At 44.5% G+C, this 24,763-nt stretch overlaps 1 protein-coding gene across 1 annotated transcript in view; it reads right to left on the bottom strand.

Annotated features, from left to right (window-relative positions):
* Window positions 1-8,764: 8,764 nt before the first annotated feature.
* SETD7 (SET domain containing 7, histone lysine methyltransferase) overlaps window positions 8,765-24,763 on the bottom strand; it is a 49,249-nt gene continuing 33,250 nt past the window's right edge. Inside the window, exons 7-9 of the mRNA XM_047751721.1 lie at window positions 23,516-23,633; window positions 20,038-20,195; window positions 8,765-14,393 (exon numbers count right to left, since the gene is read on the bottom strand). Coding sequence (XP_047607677.1) covers window positions 14,213-14,393; window positions 20,038-20,195; window positions 23,516-23,633 — 457 coding nt within the window. The 3' untranslated portion in view covers window positions 8,765-14,212. The remainder of the gene's footprint in view (window positions 14,394-20,037; window positions 20,196-23,515; window positions 23,634-24,763) is intronic.

The following is a 24,763-nucleotide window of genomic DNA, read 5'->3' as shown; positions in this document are numbered from 1 at the left end:
GAAGGTCTGGCTGGAGTACAGGGAGTCGGGGAGAAAGGACTGAATGATACTGGGAGGTGGAGGGTAGCCAGGCCAGGGTACACAGCTTGATTTAATTTTAACTGCAGTGGAAAGGGATTCAGTAAGGCAATGGCATGATCTGCTTCACTATTTTTTAAAGCTCACTCTGGGAGTTCCCTGGTGGTTCAGAGGGTTAAGGATCCAGCGTTGTCCCTGAAGCAGCTTGGGTCACTGCTGTGGTGTGGGTTTGATCCCTGGCTCAGGAACGTCCACATGCCCTGGGCACAGCCAAAAAATAAAAATAAAAACTCACTCTGGTTACTGGGTGAAAAGTGGAATGGGGAAGAAGAGATGAAGGCAGTATGCCTACTGGAATCTCTTTCTTTGACATGGTTTTCCCGGAGGCTTCACTCAGTGACTACCACCTGCACCGCACCCCCGTGCCCAACATCTCATTGGCCAGAACTGCGTCTGGTGGCCAGGCTTAGCTGCACGGGATTCTTCTTTTTTTGGAGTTGCCACAATAGAGCATTTCAACTTTTTTCTTTTTTTCTTTTTTGGCCACACCAGTGGCTTTTGGAGGTTCTGGGGCCAGGGATCAAATCTGAGCCATAGCTGCAACCTATGCCACCGCTGCACCACGCGGGATCCTTAATCCACTGTGCCGCAGCAAGAACCCCTAGAACATTTTAATGTTTGTTTGTTTTATTGAAGTAGAGCTGACATACAATATTATATGTTTCAAGCGTACAATGTAATAGTTCACAATTTTAAAGGTTATACTCCATTTATAGTTATTATAAAGTATTGGCTATATTCTGTGTGGTGTACAATATCTCCTTGTAGATTATTTATTTTATATATAGTAGTTTGCGCCTCTTAATCCCCTACACTTGTATTGTCCCTCCTCGCTTCCTCTGGAAGCCACTAGTTAGTTTGTTCTCTATATCTGTAGGTCTGCTTCTGTAATGTTATATTTGTTTGTTTTATTTTTTAGACTCCACATATTAGTAAAAACATACACTATCAGATAGATTTTCTCTATCTGAATTATTTCACTTACCATAATACCCACCAAGTCTATCCATGTTGTTGCAAGTGGCAAAATGTCATTCTTTTTTATGACTTTGTAGTATTTCACTCTGCGTGTGTGTGTATGTGTGTGTGTGTGTGTGTGTGTGCCGCATCTTTTTTATCCATCATTTGGTGATGGACACTTAGGTTGCTTCCATATCTTGGCAATTATAAATAGTGCTGCTATGAACATTGGGGTGCAAAAGGATTCTTGAAATGTGAATATTTCAGGCACCGGAGGAATATTTTAGGCAAGGAGGAAAATGTCTTGTGAATGGCTTTTGGGTAGACAATCCAGTGTCTGTTATTTGCATTATTCCTAAAACGAGCCTGTGAAACAGGTGGAGCAATTTTTATTGGACTCATTTATAAGAGGGAAACAGCATTAAAGAGAAGAAAGTTCGGGGAGTTCCTGTTGTGGCTCAATGGAAATGAATCTGACCAGTGTCCATGGGGGTGCAGGTTTGATCCCTGCCTTACTCAGAGGGTTAAGGATCTGGCATTGCCGTGAGCTGTGGTGTATGTCACCCATGCAGCTCAATCTAGCATTGCTGTGGCTGTGGTGTAGGCCGGTGGCTGTAGCCCTGATTCGACCCCTGGCCTGGGAACTTCCATGTGGCTTGGGGGCGGCCCTAAAGGGCAGGGGAGAGAAGAAAGTTTAGAGGGCTTGAGTCTAGATCTTTTGACCTCAAATTGAGCCTGTTCTTCTCACTACCCTTCATTATTCTGGGCCTGCAAAAGGCTGAACCCAGTCACACGTGTCCTGGTGTGTCTACTATACCTGAGCAATTATCACAATGCAATGGGTGCGGGAGGGAGAGCAGCTTATCAGATCAGACTTTGGAATAGAAAGAAGCCTTCTAAAAAGAAAAAATAAAATGATAAGTAGTGCCCTCTGTTATATTGGGATATATTGTTCCACCAAACAGAATAAGATGGATAGAGCACACACCCCAGGGGGTGTGGAAACACTGGAGTGTGGGAAGGACATTCAGAATATTATGTTTGCTTGAATATAGATGATATTGATATAGACATAGAAGTTCAGTGCTGCTAATGTTTAATACATGAAGTGACACTGGGTATCAGACAGGTACATGCCTTGGAGTTTCTACATACGGAATTCAAGTATCCTGATGCTACCATCTACATCGTGGACAGGTTAACAGCAGCACCCTCACTGTCCATTCATTGTCAGCAAATGGGTTTACAAGGGCTGGTTGAATGGATTTACTAGTAACACTATCTTAAATGGTAAACTCTTGACAATTCTTTGTAATGAGATGGAGAGTTTCACTGAAATTCTGTTTCAAGGAACAATGCTTAATAATCATTACAGGGAGTTCCCGTGGTAGCACAGCAGAAACGAATCTGACTAGGAACCATGAGGTTGCGGGTTCGATCCCTGGCCTTGCTCAGTGGGTTATGGATCCAGTGTTGCCGTAAGCTGTGGTGTAGGTCACAGAGGAGGCTCGGATCTGGCATTACTATGGCTGTGGTGCAGGCGGGCATGTAGCTCTGATTAGACCCCTAGCCTGGGAACCTCCATGTGCCGCAGGTGCGGCCCTAAAAAAAAAAGCAAAAAAAAAAATCATTCGTGTGTATACACACACACACACACACACACACACACACACACGCACACACGTTAGTGAATAGATATATAGTCTCATGGGAATGGGGATATGCAAAAGTCTGAGCTCACTGAAATCATCCCTTTGATCTGCACCTTAACTATCTAGGGCCAATAGTCTGCTTTTCTTCATCCTGAATTCCTGCAGGGTGCACAGTCCAGGCAGCTTTGGTAGCTGATAACTTGGTCATCCCAACATCCTTTGTTTACCAGTATGGCAGGTGACATTTTTTTTTTTTTTTTGGTCAAGTGAGATAACTAATGGAAATACCTAGTACAACCTTACTGCCTATATCGTAGTAAACATTCAGTTCATCAAGGAAAGCAGCCACAAGCTGGGGCGGGGGAAGGGGGGGTGTTTATTCCCCAGCTGGCTTCTTCCTAAGAGGTTCTACCAGGAGACATTCATTGCCTTGGGAAATTATCCTTGATTTAAGGCTTTCCCTCATCTTTATAGGCTCAGAACTTGGATATTTTGTCAGCACATTACGAATAGCTCCACCTCCCAGGACAGATTCATTAACCAAACTTACAAGACCAGGATCAAAACCAGAATCCTAGTTGAGTGGCACTCAGTGAAGACTGCCTGTCACATGTACTGAGGAGCTGTGCTAGCACAGTCAGAATACCTAGAGGTTTCCATTGTGGCTCAGGAGGTTAAGAATTGATGTTGTCTCTTTGAGGATGCTTGTTCAATCCCTGGCCTTGCTCAGTGGGTTAAGGATCGGTTTTTCGGTGAGCTGTGGTATAGGTCGAAGATGCGGCTCGGATCCTGTACTGCGGCCCTAAAAAGCAAAAAGAGTATCCTCTCCCTGAAGGCAGATTGATAATCAGAGGCTTGCTTGGTGAGCAAAGAGTCAGAACAAGGGGAGTTTGCACTTACATTCATGTACTTGTTAATAGTATGTGATAGATCCATTTTACAGGGGGATTAGTTTGCCAACGCACTTGGGAAATTCCAGGAAGGCAATTACTTGGGCAGAATTAAGACAGGTAATGTGTTTGCCTCTGTGACACTTGTTCTTTGGTATTTTGCTATATGTTTGTATAGGGGAGCAGAGTTTGCCACCCCTCAATATGTCTCTTTGGCATTATTTTAAGTTGGTTAGGAGCAGCAGGCATGGGAAATGCTCTGAAAACCAAGCAGAAGTTCCCCCTCCACTCACATTTATAAGAGAAATGGTCATTTGTAAGGGTGTCTTCCTGGCTGTACCAGGAAGGGGAGGATGACCACATCTCTAGAAACTCTTACGATCAGGGAAGGCAATGACTTTAGTCCGCCTAAGAACCTTACCCTTGTTTGCCAAGCTTTTCCTGCTAACTCTCCATAACCAATTCTCCCCACCCTCAACATCCTCTTTTGTCTTTAGCTAAGGATGCTGTTTAAGGTGAGCGCTTCAGCCATTCTGGTGAGTTTCTCAGTTCTCCTGGGTCTCTCCCATGTATACATGTTATTAAACTCGCTTGATTCTGGCAGTTCCCATTGTGGCTCAGCGGAAAGGAATCCAACTAGTATCCATGAGGATGTGGGTCTGATTCCTGGCCTCGCTCAGTGGGTGGGGATCCAGCATTCCCATGAGCTGTGGTGTAGGTCACAGACACAGCTTGGATCCCACATTGCTGTGGCTGTGGTGTAGGCCAGCAGCTGTAGCTCTGATTTCAACCCCTACCCTGGGAATGTCAAGATGTCACAGGTGTGGGCCTAAGAAGAAGGAAAAGCAAAAACAAAAAAACCAAAAAACTTGCTTGATTCTCTCCTGTTACTCTCTTTCATGTCAATTTAATACTTAGACCAGCTGGAAGAACCTAGGAGGATAGAGAAAAATTTCTTCCTCCTTGACAATATGTTTTTGGTTAATAACTTGTTCTTTTTTAATTTCTTTTTTTTCTTTAATTTTTTACTACGGAGATTCTGAAACACAGAAAAATACACAGTGTAAGATAATGAACCCTCGGGTCCTCATGGCTTCGCTTCAATCACTATCCACACGTGGTCAGTCAGTCTGGTTTTATTTACATCCTCATCCACTTCCCCCACCTTCTGTATTGGAATTTGAAGAAAATTCTAAACATCCTCATTGTTTTTAAAGATATTTTATCAGATCAAGTCCTGCTGGTTTGAGAACCGGTTTTCTTTTTTTTTTTCTGGTGACTTGAGCTATCTCTGCTCTGATCTTAAAAGAGCTCCCAGAGAGTGAATTTTGAGTTCTTGAGGGAAGCCTGTGGTTCTCAGAACCATTACCGTTATCATTAGGCAGGGTACATTTCACTTAATTTTATCTTTTCTTAATTACTCAGGAATACCACTCTGAGCAGCAATGCCAGGTTTCTGTGTTCTGCCCAGGGGACCTGATCCACAGGCAGGGTCTCTAGGGGCAGGGTCTGGGAATCTGCACAGGTAACAGAATCCCAGGTGTTCTGCCCCCTAAGGTTGGAGAAGTGCAAGCCTAGAACATTGTCAGAGATTGCTAGGGTACCTGGTTTCAAGCCATGGTGCTAGAAAACTGGAAAAGAGATTTTTTAGAAAACCAGCTACATTTTTCTGATACTTTCTCCTTCCCTCTCTCTTGATGGCTGTCACACCTCACTGAGTCAGAGGCGCTGAGGCTCAGGTGTTCCTCAGTGGCTGTGTCAAGGTACTTCTGCCCAGCAAAGTACAAGAACTTTGAAATAGTTATTGATTGCTCAGAAGTCCAGTGCTTTTAGGTTTCTGGCTGTGTCTCATATGGCTGTAGGTGCTATAAGTCTTACCTAGGTAAGTGGTAAGTTCCTCAACACACACACACACACACACACCCACACACACGTAGAGGTAGAGTGCTAAAGTTTGATTTTAAAAAAATTGAAGTATGGGAGTTCCCTTGTGGTGCAGTGGGTTAAGGATCCAGGGGTTTTCACTTCAGTGGTTCAGGTTCAATCCCTGGCGCAGTAACTTCCACCAAAAAAATAAAAAAAGGATAAGATTAATTTAGGACTAATGAACTCATAAGCCATGTTTTGCAGAAAATGGTGCTTTTAAAGAGCCACATGGCCTAAAAATGACTTTTTGTTATTTTAAAAGAAAACCAAGCTTTGCTTAATTTAGTTTATTGCAGGCTCCAAATGTGCTATTAACCCTTTTGAAATTTGGGCTTATTTTAAAAATAAAAAAGCCCTGGAAGTTGTGTCTTCATTCGCCTATTCAAAGTTCAACCCGATGACAGGAATAAACATTAGCTCAGTTTTCACCTTTGTTCTCAAAACGTATTAAATCATCCTTTTGCCAAAGTTCTTTTTGTTCTCCAGCTTCATGTCAAAAACAGTGTGAGAATAAATCCTCACCACAAGAGGGAGCTGGGCCACGAATAAATCAATGGATTGTTTTGGAAATAGAAACAAAAACTGAAGAGCACAGGTCATTCAGCATCCACAGTGGCAACAGGGGTGATTTTCAGAAGTGATTAGTCCACTGTTTTAGTGGTTCAGATCCCAAATCAGAATGGTCCTTGATTCCTTACTTCCCAATGAATTAAATGTGTCTCTTCTGATGCTTTGACATCTGGGCCTTGCTGAAACTTTCCTATTCACCCACTGGATGCTGCCACATCAGGCTGTGTGATGTCTGGAACTGTGACAACCATGTTGGGACTATGAGGTGAGCTGGCCCCTGAGGGCAAACCTGACCTGCTGAGAACTGCAGAGAAGAACAATAGAAAGTTGGTTAGAATGAACCAACTCCAGGGTCATTCAACATTTCTTGTTATGTGAGATAGTAAATCTTTACCACTTCAGCTATATCGAGGCAGGTTTATGTTTGTTGAAGCTGGAAGCATTCTGATACTTGCAAAAGTAAAAATTTGGTAGCAATCTAGATGGAACCATTCATCTTTCATCTTTTTCTATGTACATTATAAGAAGTGAAGCTCAGGAGTTCCTGCCATGATGCAGTGGGTTAAGAATCTGACTGCAGCTGCTGGGGTTGTTGTGGAGGTGCCGGTTCAATCCCCGGCCCAGTGCAGTGGGTTATAGGGATCTGGCTTTGTGGCAGCTGCAGTGTAGGTCACAGCTGTGGTTCGGACTCAATCCCTGATCCAGGAATTTTCAAATGCCTCCAGTGTGGCTATAAAAAAAAAAGTGAAGCTCTAAATTCCAAACCATGGCTTTTGGTTTTCACAAAGAAGTCACACCAATATGTTGCAGGGGAGTTTGCACCATATTTTTATATGAAAGGCAACACTGTTCTAAAAAATACTTTTGGGACAGAGCTTTCTATTTGAATAACCCCATACCAGTTAGATGCATAAAATCCTTCTGAATGATTTTTATCTAATTCTAATTCTAGAGATAACTGCTGAAATAATTTCAAGTCTAGTATGAATTAGCAGGCTAAATGGTCTGGAACATTAAAACCCAAAGGCAGCTATTTAGTAAGAGGTATATAGAGGATGATTACTGAGACTAAAATAATTTGGTCTCAGTCTTCCTTACAGTAACTGCTACAACCCTTGAGCCCACACCCACCTTAATCCACAAGAAATTGCCTGATCCCTCCCTTTAAAAAAATTTTTATTATTATTTTTTTTCTTTTTTGGCCACCCCTCAGCATATGGAGTTCCTGGGCCAGGGATCGGATCCAAGCCACAGTTGCAACTTACACTGCAGCTGTGGCAACAAGGGATCCTTAATCCGCTGGGCTTGGTCAGGGACGGACCCTGTGTCCCGGTGCTCCCAAGATGCCAGAGATCCCATTCCGCCACATCGGGAACTTCTGCTTCACTTTTTAGTTTAGCTTCTTCAACTCACCCCAGTTTTATTAATTTTTAAATTTCATACCCCTCTCCCCACAAGGAAGAAGAATATCAATATTGTGTGTCAGTGGGTGAAACTCTGCCTTAAAGATCCAGCACGTGGAGGCGTCTCTTTCCAGGTGGTGAAGCTGATCCAGCAGTGGCTTGGGTTGAGTCACCTTTCTTGCTTCAATGAAAGAAAGGGTGTAAGATCAAGAAATGGGCCAATGAGGGAGCTAAAATAAAGCAGGAAGCTCCTGGGCTGTTTCAGTTTGATGCCTAACTGCCTCACGTAGCCTGGTCTGACTTGCTAGAATTCACTGCTTTGGGACCTTAGGCAGAGGGCCCAGCTGATAGCTAATTTTGGGGGGATCCAAGCTGTGTCTGCGACATACACCACAGCTCATGGCAACCCTAGCTAGCTCCTTAACCCACTGAGCAAGGCTGGGGATTGAACCCACATCTTCATGGAGCAAATTACAAAATAGTCATTGGCTTTGTGCTTTGGGAATGTTGTAGGGGGAGAGTTCAGGAATGTTGACTGTGACTAGGCAGAAATAAGGGGTTCCTGGTTTCTGTGACTCAAAGCTGTCCTCCTAAGGCCTCCAAGATCTACCACAACTAACAACGGTCCTGTAACTTCAACCACGAGTCGCAGTTTCCCATTCTTCAAACATTTTCCCCGATCCTCTCATTTACATTCATACCCTTAACATTTATACAGTCAATCAGATACTTCTGGCTGCTGTTGCTAATTTTTTTTGGAATCATGGATGTATGGGGTGTCATGCCAAATAGACAGAAAGCGCCTAACCTCTCCATCCCCCTCCTGCAGGTCTTGCTATAACGCTTTGAAAACAGTAAAAGGTTAATAACATTTTAAAGCAACTTCAGGAGTTTCTGTCGTGGCTCAGCAGAAACGAATCTGACTAGCATCCATGAGGATGCGGGTTCAATCCCTGGCCTCGCTCAGTGGGTTAAGGATCCAGCGTTGCTGTGAGCTATGGTGTAGGTTGCAGATGAGGCTCAGATCCTGCATTGCTGTGGCTGTAGTGTAGGCTGGCAGCTATTAATTCTGATTTGACCCCTAGCTTGGGAACTTCCATATGCCACAGATGCAGCCCTAAAAGGAAAAGAGGAGAGTGAGGATACGTAAAAAATAATACATTAAAAAAAAAATCGACTTCTTAATGTAAAGTTTGCTCAGTCATTTAAATATACAGGTAGACGTGTCATGAGAAATACGTTACTGCCTTTCTGCTCTAGACGACCAAAGAAAGACAATGGCAAGTGATTGTATATTTTGTTTAATACTTGCATTGTTTCTATAGCGCAATTATAGCAATCTTTAAATTTACTTTTCATTACAAATATTTGTCAAGTTTTGTTTCAGAAACATTTTTCCTACTCTCTTGCACATGCACCCAGACACACTACAAAAAACTCATTCATAACACAGTAAGGGCAAACGTTATTCATGTAAACATCTTTCATTAATTTCCCATAATTTAAAAAAAATCATAGAATTATAGATATTGAATAAGGCTCATAGATTTAGTTCAGATTCCACAAAAGACCAATCAAAGATGCTCGTTAACTGTGATGAGGTTAACTTTTGGTTGCAAGAAATGCCTAAAGCATTCCCCTAGCTTCCAATCCTTAAACATACCTCACAACCTAATTTACACATTTCAGAATAAAAAGAGAACACAGAAAACCCAGGAGGAAAAACTTTTGAAGTAGGGAGCTCAGAACCATGAACCCAACTTTCTTCTATGATAAGCAGACATTACGAGGTCCCTGGAGTTTCCCAATTACATGAATCGAGATTAATGACAATAATCCAAAATGTAACCAAGTTGTGTGTTAAGATACACTGGCATGTGTGTACATATTGCTAGTATACACAGTGAAAATCTGTCATCATATTTATCATTTCATTACATCCAGGAACAAAGGGGGGGGAACCCACTCAAATTGAATATCATTATAAAGGAGCGTTCTAATAAGAATCAGGGAGTTGGGAGGTATGTCCTAGGGATGGGATTGGTCTTGATGCTAAAACGACTTCTAACGACGTGTGTAAAGTCACAGACAGAGGAAGCAAGGGTCTTCGTTATCCGAGGACGTCTCTCTCTGGTTGGAAGTTGGGTGCTTGGGTGCATAGTCTCCCAGAGCTGAGACAGGAAGTGTACTGTGCTGAGAAATGGGCCCCTTGCCAGCAGCACCCTCCTCCATCCTCTGTGAGGTGGAGGCCAGGAGGCAGGGACCACTGGCAAAACCGTGAAGTCCCACCCCGGGGGTGTGAGCCCCAACTCCACAGAGGGCAGCCTCCCTGACATGTGTGACTAGGCAGTAAGGGTGGCGGTAGACGGCGGCCAGAAAACCCAGTTCCCAGGGTCACACGGCCATGTCTGGCTTCTGATTCTGCTGCCCTGCAAAGAAATTGTGCTCTGGATAACTGCACCGGTGTCTCTAATGCCTCTGATTCACTCTCAGGCCCCCAAAGGGGCCTGGAGCGATGTCTCTAAAAGGTGGACACACCTCCACGAGCACCTAACTTCCACCAGGAAGCGGCTGAGGCACTGGGGAAGCCTACGAGCTGTCTCCACGTCAGGTGCAACAACACGGGGAAGTTGCCATGAGTCAGAGTTATTTGTAGGCTTTGGATTTTGTAAAAATCAAAATTGATCTGCATTGTATCTCAATAGACTCATAATTCTCACCAAAAATTTTTGTCATTTGTTTAAATAGCACTGGAATAATTCAACTTCATTGAAATATATTCATTCTACCATGAAAATAGTTCATACAAACATCTATTTACATACAAACACATTAAAATTTGTGAAAAGGGTTTCCATCCCTGTGGTTTGTATGGCTTGAAATAGTTTCATTGCTTTGAATATGTCTGCACACATCTGGCAAAATAAAACTTGTACAATTTCGTATGTTTCAAAGAAAAGTTGACACCGAGGCTCCAAATTCCTGAAGGGAAAGACCGAAGAAAAAAACAATCTATCAAGGTACCTCAAGTAGATATAAATTTAAGATATTTTTGTGAACCTTTGATCTGCGGCAAATAAACATTACAGCTACCAGTCTTGCAACGTAGTTTTTGCTTGTTTTTCTAAAACAAAAGAGGTCTGGATTCTAAATCACTACTCTTAAGACAGAAACTTGAGGCAACTGTTTTCAAACAAAGCAAAACAGAAAATGATACCTTCCTGGAAGATCTTAAATGCATTTTGCAGTGAATGATTTAAAATTTCATATATCAAAGGAAGGCTACTCAATACCACATACTGACTCACTGAGAAGACACGCCTTGAATTCACTGTTCACAGTTACTGCAATTTGACTCGTTACAATTAAATGTGGTCAATGGTTACCTCTGCTTTGGCCTTTTGAGGTTGTGGGTGACAAGGAAATTGCTTTTCAAGTATGAGGAACCCCCAGAAGGCAAGTTACGTTTACTTCCTCGGACAGGTTCAAAGCGGTCTTGAACAACAAATTTCCTTCTCAGTTTCTCAGGCAGACCAGAGAGGAAGCAGGTTAAAATAAGAATAGGTTCCACAAAACTCAAATCTTCCTTGCCTGTTGCTTTTTAATCACGTTCCTTTGTGTCGGAAAGTCAGACCTTAACGGTTGTTTTTTGTTTGTACCATCCAAATGCCCATTTGGGGACATACTCCTACAGGTTAGTTCCTATTCCTAACTCTAACACAAGATAATATTTTGTCATAGAGAAGCTGCTAAGGAAAGATCTAGTCATGCGGGAGTTGAACTGAGATGGCTCTGAGTGAATCGCCTCGTGACCAGGGCGTCGTGCACCCTCCTAGGTACATGGCCCCTCTGGAGCAGATCGTCACCTTATTCTTTTAATCCCCACCACATGGAATCGTCCACATTCCTGTCATGAGGCTGATGAAACTACTTGGGACCGGACACAGTTCCTTCCACAGCGGATGTCAAGATTCACTAGCAAAAGACAGGGTTTCCCCTTCAGACTCTGGCTCCCACAGGGAACAAACCCTTATTTCCTCATCAGTTCATTCCTCACGGGACCCCAACCCCGTCGACAGTTTCACTGACCTACAGAACACAGTGAATCTCAAGGCCCCCTCCAACTCCACCCAGCGACAAAGCCTTAGGTTTAGGAATGTGTAGGGGGCAGGGGGACAGTAGGAGCCGCAGAGCCAGACACGGACACAGAGTGATGGAAAGAGGTACTCATGGAGGGACAGACATAGAGGGTGCCAGGGGTGCACACAGAGCAAGAGAGACTGGCTGGGGCGGGGGGGGGGGCGGGGAGGTGGCACGTGGTTCTGTATGAATAGGGCATTTCGAGAGACAAGGAGGAGAGGCAAGGGCTGGGCGGGGGAAGCACTGGGGAGTGAGGACGGAGGACACAGAGGCTCAGCTTTTGGGTCCTGCTGCCTCTGACTGGTCTGAGCATCACAGACAGACTGGTCCAAACGTCATGGACAGACAGACTGCCGAGTGTTAGCACTCGCTATCTCATTTGGAAAGTGGATCCGCTGGTTAATCACTATTTACAATTTTTCAATCACTTTGTCAAAAAGAAAAGAAAACATTCCATGTGAATAGGGTAGCGCCTTGGGACAGAAATGACACTCTCAAGGAGCATGACACTGTCCTCAGGCATGAAGTCCTAGCATCAGAGGCGTGACCTCAGCCGCTCCCCTGACCTCATTCCCTGCCTTGGCTCCACAAGGCAATGGACTGCAGACTGCGATTAATCAAAGCCAGCCAACTTGCTCCAGACAACAGTCACTCACTTTAGGAGGCGTTTGAATGAAAGCACCTATCAGTATACAAGTCCCAAGGCTCTGCCCATCTGTCACAGTTTACAGAATGGTCTCTTTCTACAGAATAGAAGCGATCCTATCCTGATGCCTCTTGATCTAAAAACTAGTCAGTTCCCTTCATGGAAGACCTTTCTGGCAGCCCGCAGAACTTCTCACGAGGGAACCAGCAGCTTACTTCCCTGAAACCATTGTCACGGAGCAGCATTGCTGGGGGAGCTCCAGGAGGCCTGGCCTTCCAGAGGGAAAGGGCCACTTCTGTTCCTGCCTTGAGAGCTGAATCCCAAGCCCAGGATCTGCCAGAACTGAAAGTTGTTAGCAGCCCTGGATCAAGCACTTTGGTTAGGTTCTTCCTAAGAGCATCATGTAACCGACATGAAATAACAAACTTCCTCTTGCCTGTTTCTCTTCTCTTCTCCTCCTCCCTGCAAGCCTTCCCTACTGTCCACCTGTGTCAGCTTCAAGACCAAACTGACTCAGGGACAGGAGTCCCAGTTGACAGTTGCAGCCTGCAGCAAGCACTGCCCTCCAGACCTCCCAGCTCCTCATCTAAAACATAGCGATGGTGTATGGTTAGGGTGCTTACAAAACCCCAACTCTTAGAATTCATTCAGAGCAATCCCAGTTACACTACGTACCTAATCTAGCTAAACTAAAAAACTGGGGGTTGTCTCCTTAATTCTGCAGTTGTGATTACACATGGCTAGCAAAACGGCTGAAATGCTATTGATACCATTGCGTTTAAACTATACAGGTGTTATTCTTAATTCACAAGGCTTCGAAGCAGGTAAGTGCTTTGAAATTACAATGATGAAGAGTTTTAGCGTTAAGGTTTGATTTGTACCTAGTGATCAGTACATCTCTCTTAATAGTAGCGATTAAAAAAAAAATTTGAATTCTGTGTTAGAATTCAAGTTTGCTATATTTTTGAATTCAATGCACTGTGTGCTGCAAGCCAGACTGCTCTATGTTATGTACATTTAATGTGTACCCAAGGAGAAAAAAAATTACTAGCACTATTGAGGATATTGCAAAATTGCCACAGTTACTGCTTAGAAATACTAATTTCCCTCTCTTCTTTCTTTAAGTATATATTACAACTCTTCCATAACTTAATGCAAACAAAGTAAATTCATTTCTTCTCACATCTTAAAGCAAAGATATCTTTGTTTACATGCGAGAATAATAATTCTATAAGAAGAGCCCGGCCCTATGAGCCAGGTCTTTATATTAGGACATAATCATGAAACAATGATATAGAAAGAGCCAGAAAGACCTACACACGGCACGGACACGAAATCCATTTGGAAGTGTTCTCTTGTAAAAGACATCTAAGATAGAGAAGAGGACTAGGGGGCAAAGTGACTCAAAAAGTGGGGTTCTGTCCGCTAGGGCAAAAAACAAAGCCATTCTATTGCAAGATACAGATCAAAGGTTAAAAGGCAAATTATACTACATTTAGAGAATAAAAATGTAGTAATTCTCTACCCTCCATACGGCGTGTATGCAAGTGTGATAACACAGTTTGCATCGGCCAGAGAAATAAACCTCATGGAAAAACCACTGACTAAAAATGACTGAAAAACCCCTTTCCCTTTTTCAGTCTAATCATTTGGCATCTCTGAACGTGGTACAGATTTAGACTTGACCCACCCAAGAACATCACTGTTTTCTGTCAAGTGCTCGACAGTACCTCTCAGTAGGACGTTGTTGCGAGGCTAGCTAATTTTAAACTGGTATGAGTAATAGAGTCAAACCTAGTTAGTATTCGAGAGAAAGTCGTTGCGAACGCGGAGTGAGAGGATGTGATGTCACAGCATGAGCAGTCCCTGGTTGTCCCGTTGTCGGAGAAACGTAGTGCATAGATCCAGGTTTCTATTCCAAGTCTCTGAAGCCCAGAGCCAGGCTGTTCACTTCTGCTGGGTGGCCTGGAAGGCCTTCAGCTCCACCTGGTACCACTCGGGGGCTTCCGGCCCGCTCTTCCCTGGGGGGCTGTGGTCATAGCCATAGGCAACGGTGAGTTCCTCATCGGCCTCCACAGCGCGGAGTGTGCGGATACATTTGATGGGTCCAAAACGGGGATGGACAAACCTAGACAGCAAGATGCACACAGTCATTCCTGGGCGGAACGGCGATGTCAGACGCAAGGGCTAGAAGGGCGGAGGCAGGAGTCACCCACAGGCTCGGGCCTGGTCACCAGGTAGGTCCTCAGCCTGTGAGGCACACAGGAGCCAGCATCAGCTTCCCCTGAGAGCCCACAGGGCAGTGCTCATGGACCCGCTGAATTGGAATCTGCATTTTAAATGCCAGCAGCCCCCCAACCTTCCCCGACCCAGGTGATTCCTATGTACATTCAAGTTTAAAGAGCCTTGGAGTTCCCGTCGTGGCGCAGTGGTTAATGAATCCGACTAGGAACCATGAGGTTGCGGGTTCGGTCCCTGCCCTTGCTCAGTGGGTTAACGATCCGGCGTTGCCGTGAGCTGTGGTGTAGGTGGCAGACGCGGCTCGGATCCCGCGTTGCTGTGGCTCTGGCGTAGGCCGGTGGCTATAGCTCCGATTCAACCCCTAGCCTGGGAACCTCCATATGCCGCGGGAGCGGCCCAAGAAATAGCAACAACAACAAAAAAGACAAAAAAAAAAGAAAAAAAAATTTGTATCTCAAGTTTAAAGAGCCTGACTCCAGGCACAGCAGAAACGAATCCGACTAGGAACCATGGGGTTTTGGGTTCAATCCTCAGTGGGTTAAGGATCTGGCGTTGCCGTGAGCTGTGGGGTAGGCCAGCAGCTGTAGCTCCGATTATACCTCTAATCTGGGAACTTCCATACGCCGTAGATTCGGCCCTAAAAAGAAAAAAAAAAAAAAAAAGCACAACTCCATCTTCCTTTTGAGGCATATTTGCCACTCTGTGTTTATAAATCAACAACTCAGGATCTATGACAAAAGTCTGTCTATAATGAGAAATCAGACCTTGTGCAGCCTGTTGGCATTTGGGCTCAGCTGGCCTGTGGCATCGGATACCAAGGGGAAGGCTTGGCCAGGGCACTCCGGGAATTTTAAGAAAGGCTTGTGGGTTTTCAAAGACAAAAACACTATATTCCATCCTGCAGCTATAAAGGAAGAGTTGTTTTCTAGCATAAAAGTAGGTGACAATTCCTTTCCAGGAGGGAAGCCTAGCTCTCCCTGCCATCCCGCTGCTTTCACGTTTCCCTCTGACGTGTCCTGTGAAGACAGCAGTGGCTCATCAGTTCTCTTAGAACCTCCCTGAGTCCGGCCTAAGGCTATGATTACGTTCCTCCTCCACCCCTGCTCACCTGCACAGCTCCCTGCAGAGAACAGGAGCTAAACAAGTATTAATAGACTCATCTCCCCTAATATGGAAGACACGGCCAGAAAGAAACTTTATTTTTGCATGCATACAGTCAAATCAATCTCATCCATCTATAGTCTCACTTTGAACAAAGGACACTGAAACACCTAAGAAGGTCCCAGGCCCTGAGTCAGATGGCACCTGGGGCAAGAAGGTCAGCACATGGTGAGAGGAGTGTGTCCGTGGTGTAGGGGCATATTTTTTTTGTTTTGGCCACACCCCTGGATCCTTAACTGCTGCACCACAAGGGAACTCCAAGGGGCATCTTTCGTGTGGGGGAAAATGAACAGCCATGCCCTCACCCACTCCAAGAGGGCCTCTATGTCCACCCTCCTTGGGTGTTCTATTTCTTGGAAAGCACACCTTGATCTGGGTCCAAAGACTGGTGTGAGTCCTGGGTCCACACATTATTACAGCCTCCCTCTGGAAAGCTCACCTGTGTCTCTGAATCTCATCTGCAGCTCATCTTTCCTCAACTGCAACATCATGATAGCACTAGGAATCCCTATCCTCCAAGGGTTGTGGCGACAAAACAGGCTCCGTAAGTAAAGCACCGCCCCCAGTGCCTGGCACCAAGTGAGGGCGCCACTCATTCAGTTCTTGCGTGTGTAAGCAAGCACATGGAGTGCACGGGCACAGAATCCTCAGACTGTGTGTGCCCCATCACACAGGACATCCGCAGACCAGGGTTTGGGAACTCATTAAAACCACAACTCCGTGTCCCTAAATTAAAATATTTCATAAAAAAATAATATTCCTCACAGCAGAATATTACTCAGCCATGAAAAAGAATGCAGTAATGCCATTTACAGCAACATGAGTGGACCTAGAGATGATCATATCATGTGAAGTAAGTCAGAAAAAGAAAGACAAAATGTCCTATGATAGCGCTTATATGTGGAATCCCAAAAACAATGCAAATGACCTTATTTGCAAAACAGAAACAGACTCACAGACATGGAAAATGAACTTATGGTTACCGAAGAGGAAATGTCAGGGAATTAGGAATCTGGAATTCACAGATACATACTACTATATATAAAATAGATAAATAACAAGGACCTGCTGTGTAGCACAGGGAACTATACTCAAGATCTTGTAATAACCTATAATGGAAAAGAATCTGAAAAAGAATATATTTATATGTTCACACATACATATATGTATAAAACTAAATCACTCTGCTGTACACCTGAAACTAACACAACACAAAACCAATTATAGTTCAATAATGGAGCTCTAGTTAACCTTCTAGCACACTGAAAAAATCCCACGAGAAACCTAAGACTTTCCTTATCATCCTCTTGTGTTTTTATTTTCCTGTTCATTGCCATTATTTTCCGAGAGTAGGAAATGAATTCAGTCCCAGGTGCTGATTCTTCAAAGTGGCACCACGGTTAAGAGCACTTAGTGACTCTGACAAGAGCCCTGCACTTCCTGTGGGTGAGATGGGATCAGCAGTAATAAGAGCTGCCCCACAGAATTACTGGGAGGATTGAATGGCCACGTGCACAGAAGCCTTTGCTCAGCATCCACCTGGAGGAAGTACTCAGGAAACGCTGGCCACATGATCAGCCCTCAGACCAAACCTCTGGGCCATGCAGTTTGGCCCCTTGTCAACAAGTTACCTATACTTACAGCAAGGCAAGTGGTTCCTATCTATCTGTCCATCTGGCACATTGTACCAGATTATGGTTAAAACAGCTTACAGAAGTGTTGTTCTGTTTACGTTAAAGTATGCCTAATGGTAGCAATGATTTTAGAAACAAATGAATGCCATGAATTGGTATCTGAATGTTATATCTTTTTTTTGGAGGTTTCTAGGCTAGAGGTCGAATCGAGCTGTAGCCACTGGCCTACACCACAGCCACAGCAATGCCAGGTTGGAGCCACGTCTGCCACCTATACCACAGCTCATGGCAACGCCAGATCCTTATCCCACTGAGTGAGGCCAGGGATCGAACCTGCGTCCTCATGGATACTAGTAAGATTTGTTTCTGCTGAGCCACAATGGGAAGTCCTGAATGTTTTTTTGTGGGTTTTTTTTTTGTTTTTTTTTTGGTCTTTTTGTCTTTTGAGGGCTGCACCCACGGCATATGGAGGTTCCCAGGCTAGGCGTCTAATGAGCTGTAGCTGCTGGCCTATGCCACAGCCACAGCAATGCCAGATCCGAGCTGCATCTTCGACCTACACCATAGCTCATGGCAACGCCAGATCCTTAACCCACTGAGCAAGGCCAGGGATTGAAACCGCAACCTCACAGTTCCTAGTCGTATTCTTTTCCACTGTGCCATGATGGGAACTCCTCCTGAATGTTCTGTTATTCAGGTAGTCTCCCTATAACCCCAAATAATTCATAGTTCACATTGGACTTGAAAAAAAACTCTGAAGATGGACTTGATTTTGCACCAATGGGTCTCTCTCTTGTCTCCTGTGCTCTTCTTTTTGATAGGAAAAATCATGTCCTCATTGTGAAATTCCAGAACTTATTTTAAGGAGCATCCTAAGTAGCATTTATTATCATTAGCTGCCACTGCTTTAAAGGGTTGTCGCTGAGCTATGTGCAGCCTGGAATGATGCTTTGGCCTAATTCACATCAGCCGTGAAAGCCTCAGAGTTAATAACAGTGTCAGTTTCATTTCACATGACACATGTCCTTTTCTGTTTCTACCCACCCTTTAAACAGAAGTTGTAGCTTCAATACTTGTTACTGGCTGCCAAGGAGAGCAAGTCACTGCCAGAACAATTTTAAAGCCATCTCAGGGGTGCAAGAAGGAACACGCAAACCCTGGCAATTTCCCTGCAGATTAAATGCACATGATCTGATCCTGCTTATGTTAACAAGCCAGAGGACTGGAGGACAGCAAACTACAGCTGGGCAGGAAAAGCTGCACACAGCTGCCCGGCTCCTAGGAGGAAGTGGCACTCTTGGGCTGAGCCAGGGTCAACAACGCCATAGACTCTCAGCTGTATCCTCTAAGGATGCATCAGAGACACTTGACCTCTGGAAGAGAGCATTCAGGCGGCACGGGAAAACTATGAAGATAGTTGTAGGGCCACTACATGGAAAAGAGATTGTGTACATTGTACACAAGAGAGAAAGAGGGAGAATTAGGGCCAAGAATTAGGGCTGGATGTTACAGGGCAACCCATTTGGGCTCAATAGAAAGAAGTTTCTACTCATCAGAGCCCAACAGCTAATTCCAGAGTGTCTATATGTTTGTCCAGACAGCGGCCTCCAGGGATATCGGCAAGGTTCTCATTCTGGAGGTTTTCCAATAAGGGGTGCAATGCACAATGGCGGGGCGGGGGTGCTCAGGCCAAGAGGGAGGTAGGATTATTTGATTTTTTAAAAAAATAACAGCTTCAGGTCCTGCTGTGGTACAGTGGGATCGACAGTGGCTTGGGAGCACTGAGGCATGGGTTTGATCCCCTGGCCAGTACAGTGGGTTAAGGATCTGGCATTGCTGCACCTGTGGCAGTGGTTGTGACTTGGGCTTGGATCTGATCCCTGGCCCAGGAACTCCATATGCAGCAGGGTGGCCGAAAATGAAAAATAACAGCTTTGTTGAGATATAATTCACATTTTGTAAAATTCATCCATTGAAAGTGTACAATTCAGTAGTTGTCAGTTTTGCAACCATCACTACTAAGTTGAGAAGCTTTCATCACCCTCCAAAGGAACATCTCTACTCATTAGCCTTCCCCACCCCCAGCCCTAGGCAACCACTGATCTATGCTCTGTCTCTGTGGCTACAGAGGACCATTCACATAAATGGAGTCACACGTTTCGTGGTCTCTGGTGATGGGCTTCTTGCACTTAGCATGATTTCGAGGCACGTCCATGCTGTAGCACGTGCCAGTATTACACCCCTCTTGGTTGTCAAATGACACAGACTCTGATTTTAAAGGTTTTTTTCCCCCGACACTGCGACCTCATGCCCCAGGTTTAGGATTTTATTGTCCTCCTTTCTTTCAGATCATAAAAGAATGCCCTAATCTCCACTGTGCAGCATCATTTCAATTTGTCCAATTACTTCAAATAACACTATCCTTAATTTTCCAGAATGAGACAACTGGAGACAAAAAAGCCACAATAAAACAGCAACCACTAAGTCCAGCATTCCAACAGCATTTCTACTCTCCAAAGCACTTTTTCCATTTCTTGGCCTGCCTGCCAAGGCCAAAGAGTGGGGCTGTTTCAATTCTGAGTTTCAAGGCAACCTCAAGGCCCTGTCAGACGACCCTGAGATACCCTGAGGGAGCACCTTGCTTGGGGCAGCAAAACACCTTTTAGATGCCCTCCTCATTCTAGGGGCCTCGAGCCAGATCCGCCCCAGTGGCTGGCAGCTTGGTGTCCTACTCACATGTCATAGATGCAGTTTGGAGTGAAGGAGTGATTTGCCTTGTGTCCCAAGGAGGCACAGTACTTGGATACATGGTTGTAGGGCTCAGGCACATCAATGACCGTTTCTTCATCGAGGGAGAGGGTGTTCCCATTAAGAGCCCAGTCCCTGCTGTCAACCTGAAAAGAACAAGAAAGTGAACTTTAGAAAGGACCTTCCAGGAGCTGAGATATTAACTCATTTATCCTTGAACTTCAGGGTTTGAATGCCATGTACATGAAAAGAGCCTATGGGCCCCCTTGCACCTCCGAAGTGTAGACCCCACAGGCTGAAGGTGCGAAGGGCATAGGTGGGCAGCTCAACCCACTACAGATTTTCTCCTGTCTTATGCCAGTAAAGGATTTGAAGATCTTTACAAAGACACAAAAATATCACCACATGTCCTGAACTAAAAGCAGTGAGTGTTACGTAAATGAGCCAAAGATGGCCTTGAGGGTATTTCTTCACTGCCAGCTGAGACCTGTTACCTTAAAGGCCCACCAGCACCAAGCCCAAATGTTTACACATCCCATTGTTTTTAAGTAGCCCAAACAGAGCAGATTTTAGCCATTAAATCTGCTTTACCCACAAAACATGGTTGATGCACATCTGCTAAGAGCAGACAGATAAACCCAGGACCATAAAGACACCAGACTGCGACTGTCCTTTGGAGCTCTTTGGCCCGGAGAATCCTCCTGTTCTACACAGTACCTGGGCATGTCAGCTCCCTCTCTGATCCCTTTCCCGGGAGTTCCCTTGCTCCCCTCTGCTCTGGACAGCAGCCCCTGTGCCATAAGCTTCTGACCATCTCCTGCTGGGATGACACTCCTCTCCGTGTAACCTCGTATAACCCTGTAATCACCACCCAAGACCTATAAAGCTTGTCCTGTGCTGCTGCCTCTTGTGGGTTTTTTTTTCCTCCAATCAGCCCCCCAAAACCCATGAATCGCTACAGTGAGAAAGATGAGGCAAAAGAAAAATAAAAGGCCATCAAATGGAACCAGAAACCTAAGGAATGCAAAATTGAGTGCCAGGAAAAGCCCTACACCTTTGCTGCAGGTGGGCAATCCTTGTGACCAGCAGAGAGAGTCACAGACAAGCAGGGTGCTTTCCCACTTAGGACAGGACTCAACTATCCACTGTGCAACCACCTTCTCCCAACCAATCCCCACCAAAGTGCCCCAGTATCTGTGGATCCAGCAGGAACAGCCTATAGAACCAACAGAATCACATTTTCATTCAAAACTGTTGACTCTCAGAGGTTCACCATCTCTCCCGTCTCTCAACTACAATCATGCTTTTATTTGCACCTGATATTCATTCAACAGATATTGACTGAGCGCCCACCACGGGCCAGGCACTGTTCCAGGTGCAGGAGATACAGCAGTGACGCAAGTGAAAACAGTCTCTGTGGAGCTTCATACTCCAGACCTGTGTGATACATGGCCCTCGGTACCATCTCCTTTATGTTGTCACTAGTGTATTTTTCTCAGCTCTTCAACAGACTCTAAACTTCATCAGGGCAAGGAGGGGACCTCGTTCGTTTATTCAGGGAATTTCACCACAGAGCCAGATTTCTGCTGTTTGAAGCCGTGCTTCACTGAACTCTGCTGCTTACTACATTGGTGACTTGGGGCAAATTGCTTAACCTCTCTGGGCTTCAGCTTCCTTAGCTGTACAATGCTTGAATAAAAAAATTATGTATCAACATCCCGGGCTGCCTTCCAAGGCTGACGTTCTTGGACTTTCATGGATTGACGTCACAAGGGGACACTGGGGCAGAGACCACAGCTCAGTCTGTGCACAGACATCTCTGCCGGTGCGGCTGCTTTGAATGTGCAGCGATTTGATTTTCTCCAGGATTTCGCCCTTTCATCCTTCTGTAGGAACAAATGAAAAAGTGAAGCCATGAAGGTGGGCGATGTGCTCAGTATCAGACACTCATGCGTGAGACCAGCATGGGGCCAGCAGCACTGTGCTCAAAGCTCAAGCTTTTCGCCCTTAAGCAGACACTTAGGGAAGCGAGTTGTGAGGTGAAGAGACAAAATCAAAAAGTATATAAAAATCTGAGAATTACATCAAATATTTGTCTTAAAGGCAAGAGGTGATTTAACTCTCTCTTGTTTTATAGATTCATTCCTTTTTTTGCTTTTCTTTTTCTTCTTCCTTCCTTCCATTTTTCTTCTTTTTATGGTTTTAAGTTTAGTTGATGTCTTCACTTTTTTTGCTTTTTTTTTTTTGGTCACACCCTCAGCATGCAAAAGTTTCCAGCTATGGAATCAAATGTTAGTGCCACTGCAGTGACAGTGGTGATCTTTAAACCCCCTCTGCCATCAGGGAACTCCTGATTTAACTCTTTAGCTTTTAATTGTTTTGGCAATAGAACTCCTCCAGGCAAGTTGCAGACTACTATATGGCTTTTGCACAAACAAAAGCAGGGGGCCTTTCTGTAAAGTACCCCACCGAGGTCATAAATTAATTACTGACAGAGTCTGGTTGAATCTCAGTTTTTCAGACACAGGGGGTAGTCCAATGCAAAGCAATTACTGTCACCCTTTATACTTTATAGAAAGCATTCCACTTTCTATAAAATAGGTGTGGAATTTTTTTTTCTTTTCTTTTCTTTTCTTTTCTTTTTTTTTTTGGCTTTTTAGGGCCACACTCACGGCATGTGAAGGTACCCAGGCTTGGGGTCAAATCTGAGCTATAGCCATCAGCCTATGCCACAGCCACAGCAACGCCAGATCTGAGCCACATCTGTGACCTACACGGCAGCTCACGGCAACACCGGATCCTTAACCCACTGAACGAGGCCAGGGATCAAACCTGCATCCTTATGGATACTAGTCAGATTTGTTTCCGCTGAGCCAGGACGGGAACTCCGATAGGTGTGGAACTTTAAAAAATCATACTAAGTCTCAAAATAAAGAGAAAATATCTGTATAGACAGAATGTGTGTCCCCCCCATCCCAAATTCATATGTTGCAATCTCGTCCCTAACGTCATGGTATTAGGAGGTAGGGTCTCTGAGGGGGGTTTAGGTCAGAAGAGGGCAGGCACAGCCCTATGAATGAGAACAGTGTCCTTATAAAATAGACCCCAGAGAGCACCTTCATCCCTCCTGTCATGTGAAGTTAGAGCAAAAAGAGAGACGTTTATGAACCAGGAAGCAGGCTTGTGCCAGACACAGAATCTGCTTGCTGCCACCTTGATCTTGGACCTCCTGGCCTCCAGAACTGTGAGAAAGCAATTTCTGTCTAAATTCCAGTCGACAGTGTTTTTGCTACAGCAGCCCTAAGCCTGCTTTAGGACAATCTCCAAGCAATTTTTACAAAAAAGCCAAGTTTTCTGTTCCTGTATATTTCTAGTGAATACGAAAGCAAAGGGATGCTTGAGAAAATTTAGGGTGTTTGAAACAAAGCTCTTCAATCAAACTGATTTCCCATTTCTACCCACTCACCTCTTGGTGTGTAATTCGGACTCCATTGTAAAAAGACATAACAGTATTGGGTCCCACTGCTACCTTGGAAAACAGTCCTTCTCCAGCACTGGAAATGAGGGATTCAGCAACATAAACCCTAAAAGAAAAACAGGAAAATAATTATTTTTTTTTTTAGTTTGATATGTCATTGCTTACAGCAACCACCAAAATATCATTATAGCTACAGAATTCAAAATGTCAGCTCATAATAATCCAACAAGAAAGTAAGAAAAAGGTAAACCATGTATTTGGCATTGGGATTTGGAGAACTGGTACCTGGTCTTTCACTGCTCTCCAGTAAGGGGATTGTTAGTATATATTCACAAAGTAACTCAGTGCTTGATGTAAGATTTTTTTAATGTTTGTTTTTAGTTAATGACAATTTCCGCTGTCTTCCTGGACAACACCAACATTTCCCAAAGCTAATTAAAGTTATACTCAAAATTGTCAGTGCAAATAGGCAAATTTGTCAGTGTTCAAATAGGAGGGAAAGACTGGGTTTTGTTTGTTCGTTTGTATTTTAATGGCTGCACTCATGGCATATGGATGTTCCCGGGCCAGGACTGAATCCAAGCTGCAGATGTGACCTACACCACACCTGTGGCAATGCCAGATCCTTTAACCCACTGCATCCAGTCCATGACCGAATCCTCACCTCTGCAGTGACCGGAGCTGCCGCATTCTGATTCTTTTTTTTTTTTTTTTGCGTTTTAGGGCCACATCTGCAGCATATGGAAGTTCCCAGGCTAGGGGTAGAAACCGGGTCACATCTGCGACCTACACCACAACTCAAGACAAGGCTGGATCCTTAACCCACTGAGAGAGGCCAGGAATCAAACCTGCATCCTCATGGATACTAGACAGGTTTGTAACCTGCTGAGCCGCAACGGGAACTCCGGCATTCTGATTCTTAACCCACTGTGCCACAGTGGGAACTCCAGAGAAGGACTATTTTAATGAAACCCCAAGATGAGTCTTTTACATGAAAGAGTGACAAATATTTAAATATATCTAATAAGCACTTCCCAACAAAGGAGTTTATAACAGATCAGCTAACTATGGCCCAAGGACCAAATCTGGCTGTTGTCCATTTTTGTTTAAGGTTTTATTGGGGCACAGCCACACCTATTTGTTTAATATTTTCTATGGTGGCTTTAGTGCTACCAAGGTAGACTTGAGAACAAAAAGAGGAAGACAAATAGTATGTGCACTATATGATAATCACTT

Source organism: Phacochoerus africanus, chromosome 10, assembly GCF_016906955.1.
Source record: "Phacochoerus africanus isolate WHEZ1 chromosome 10, ROS_Pafr_v1, whole genome shotgun sequence".
In the NCBI taxonomy this organism is placed as follows: Eukaryota; Metazoa; Chordata; class Mammalia; order Artiodactyla; family Suidae; genus Phacochoerus; species Phacochoerus africanus.
The sequence above is the reverse complement of the archived record's forward strand: the minus strand, read 5'-3'. Positions and strand labels throughout refer to the sequence as shown.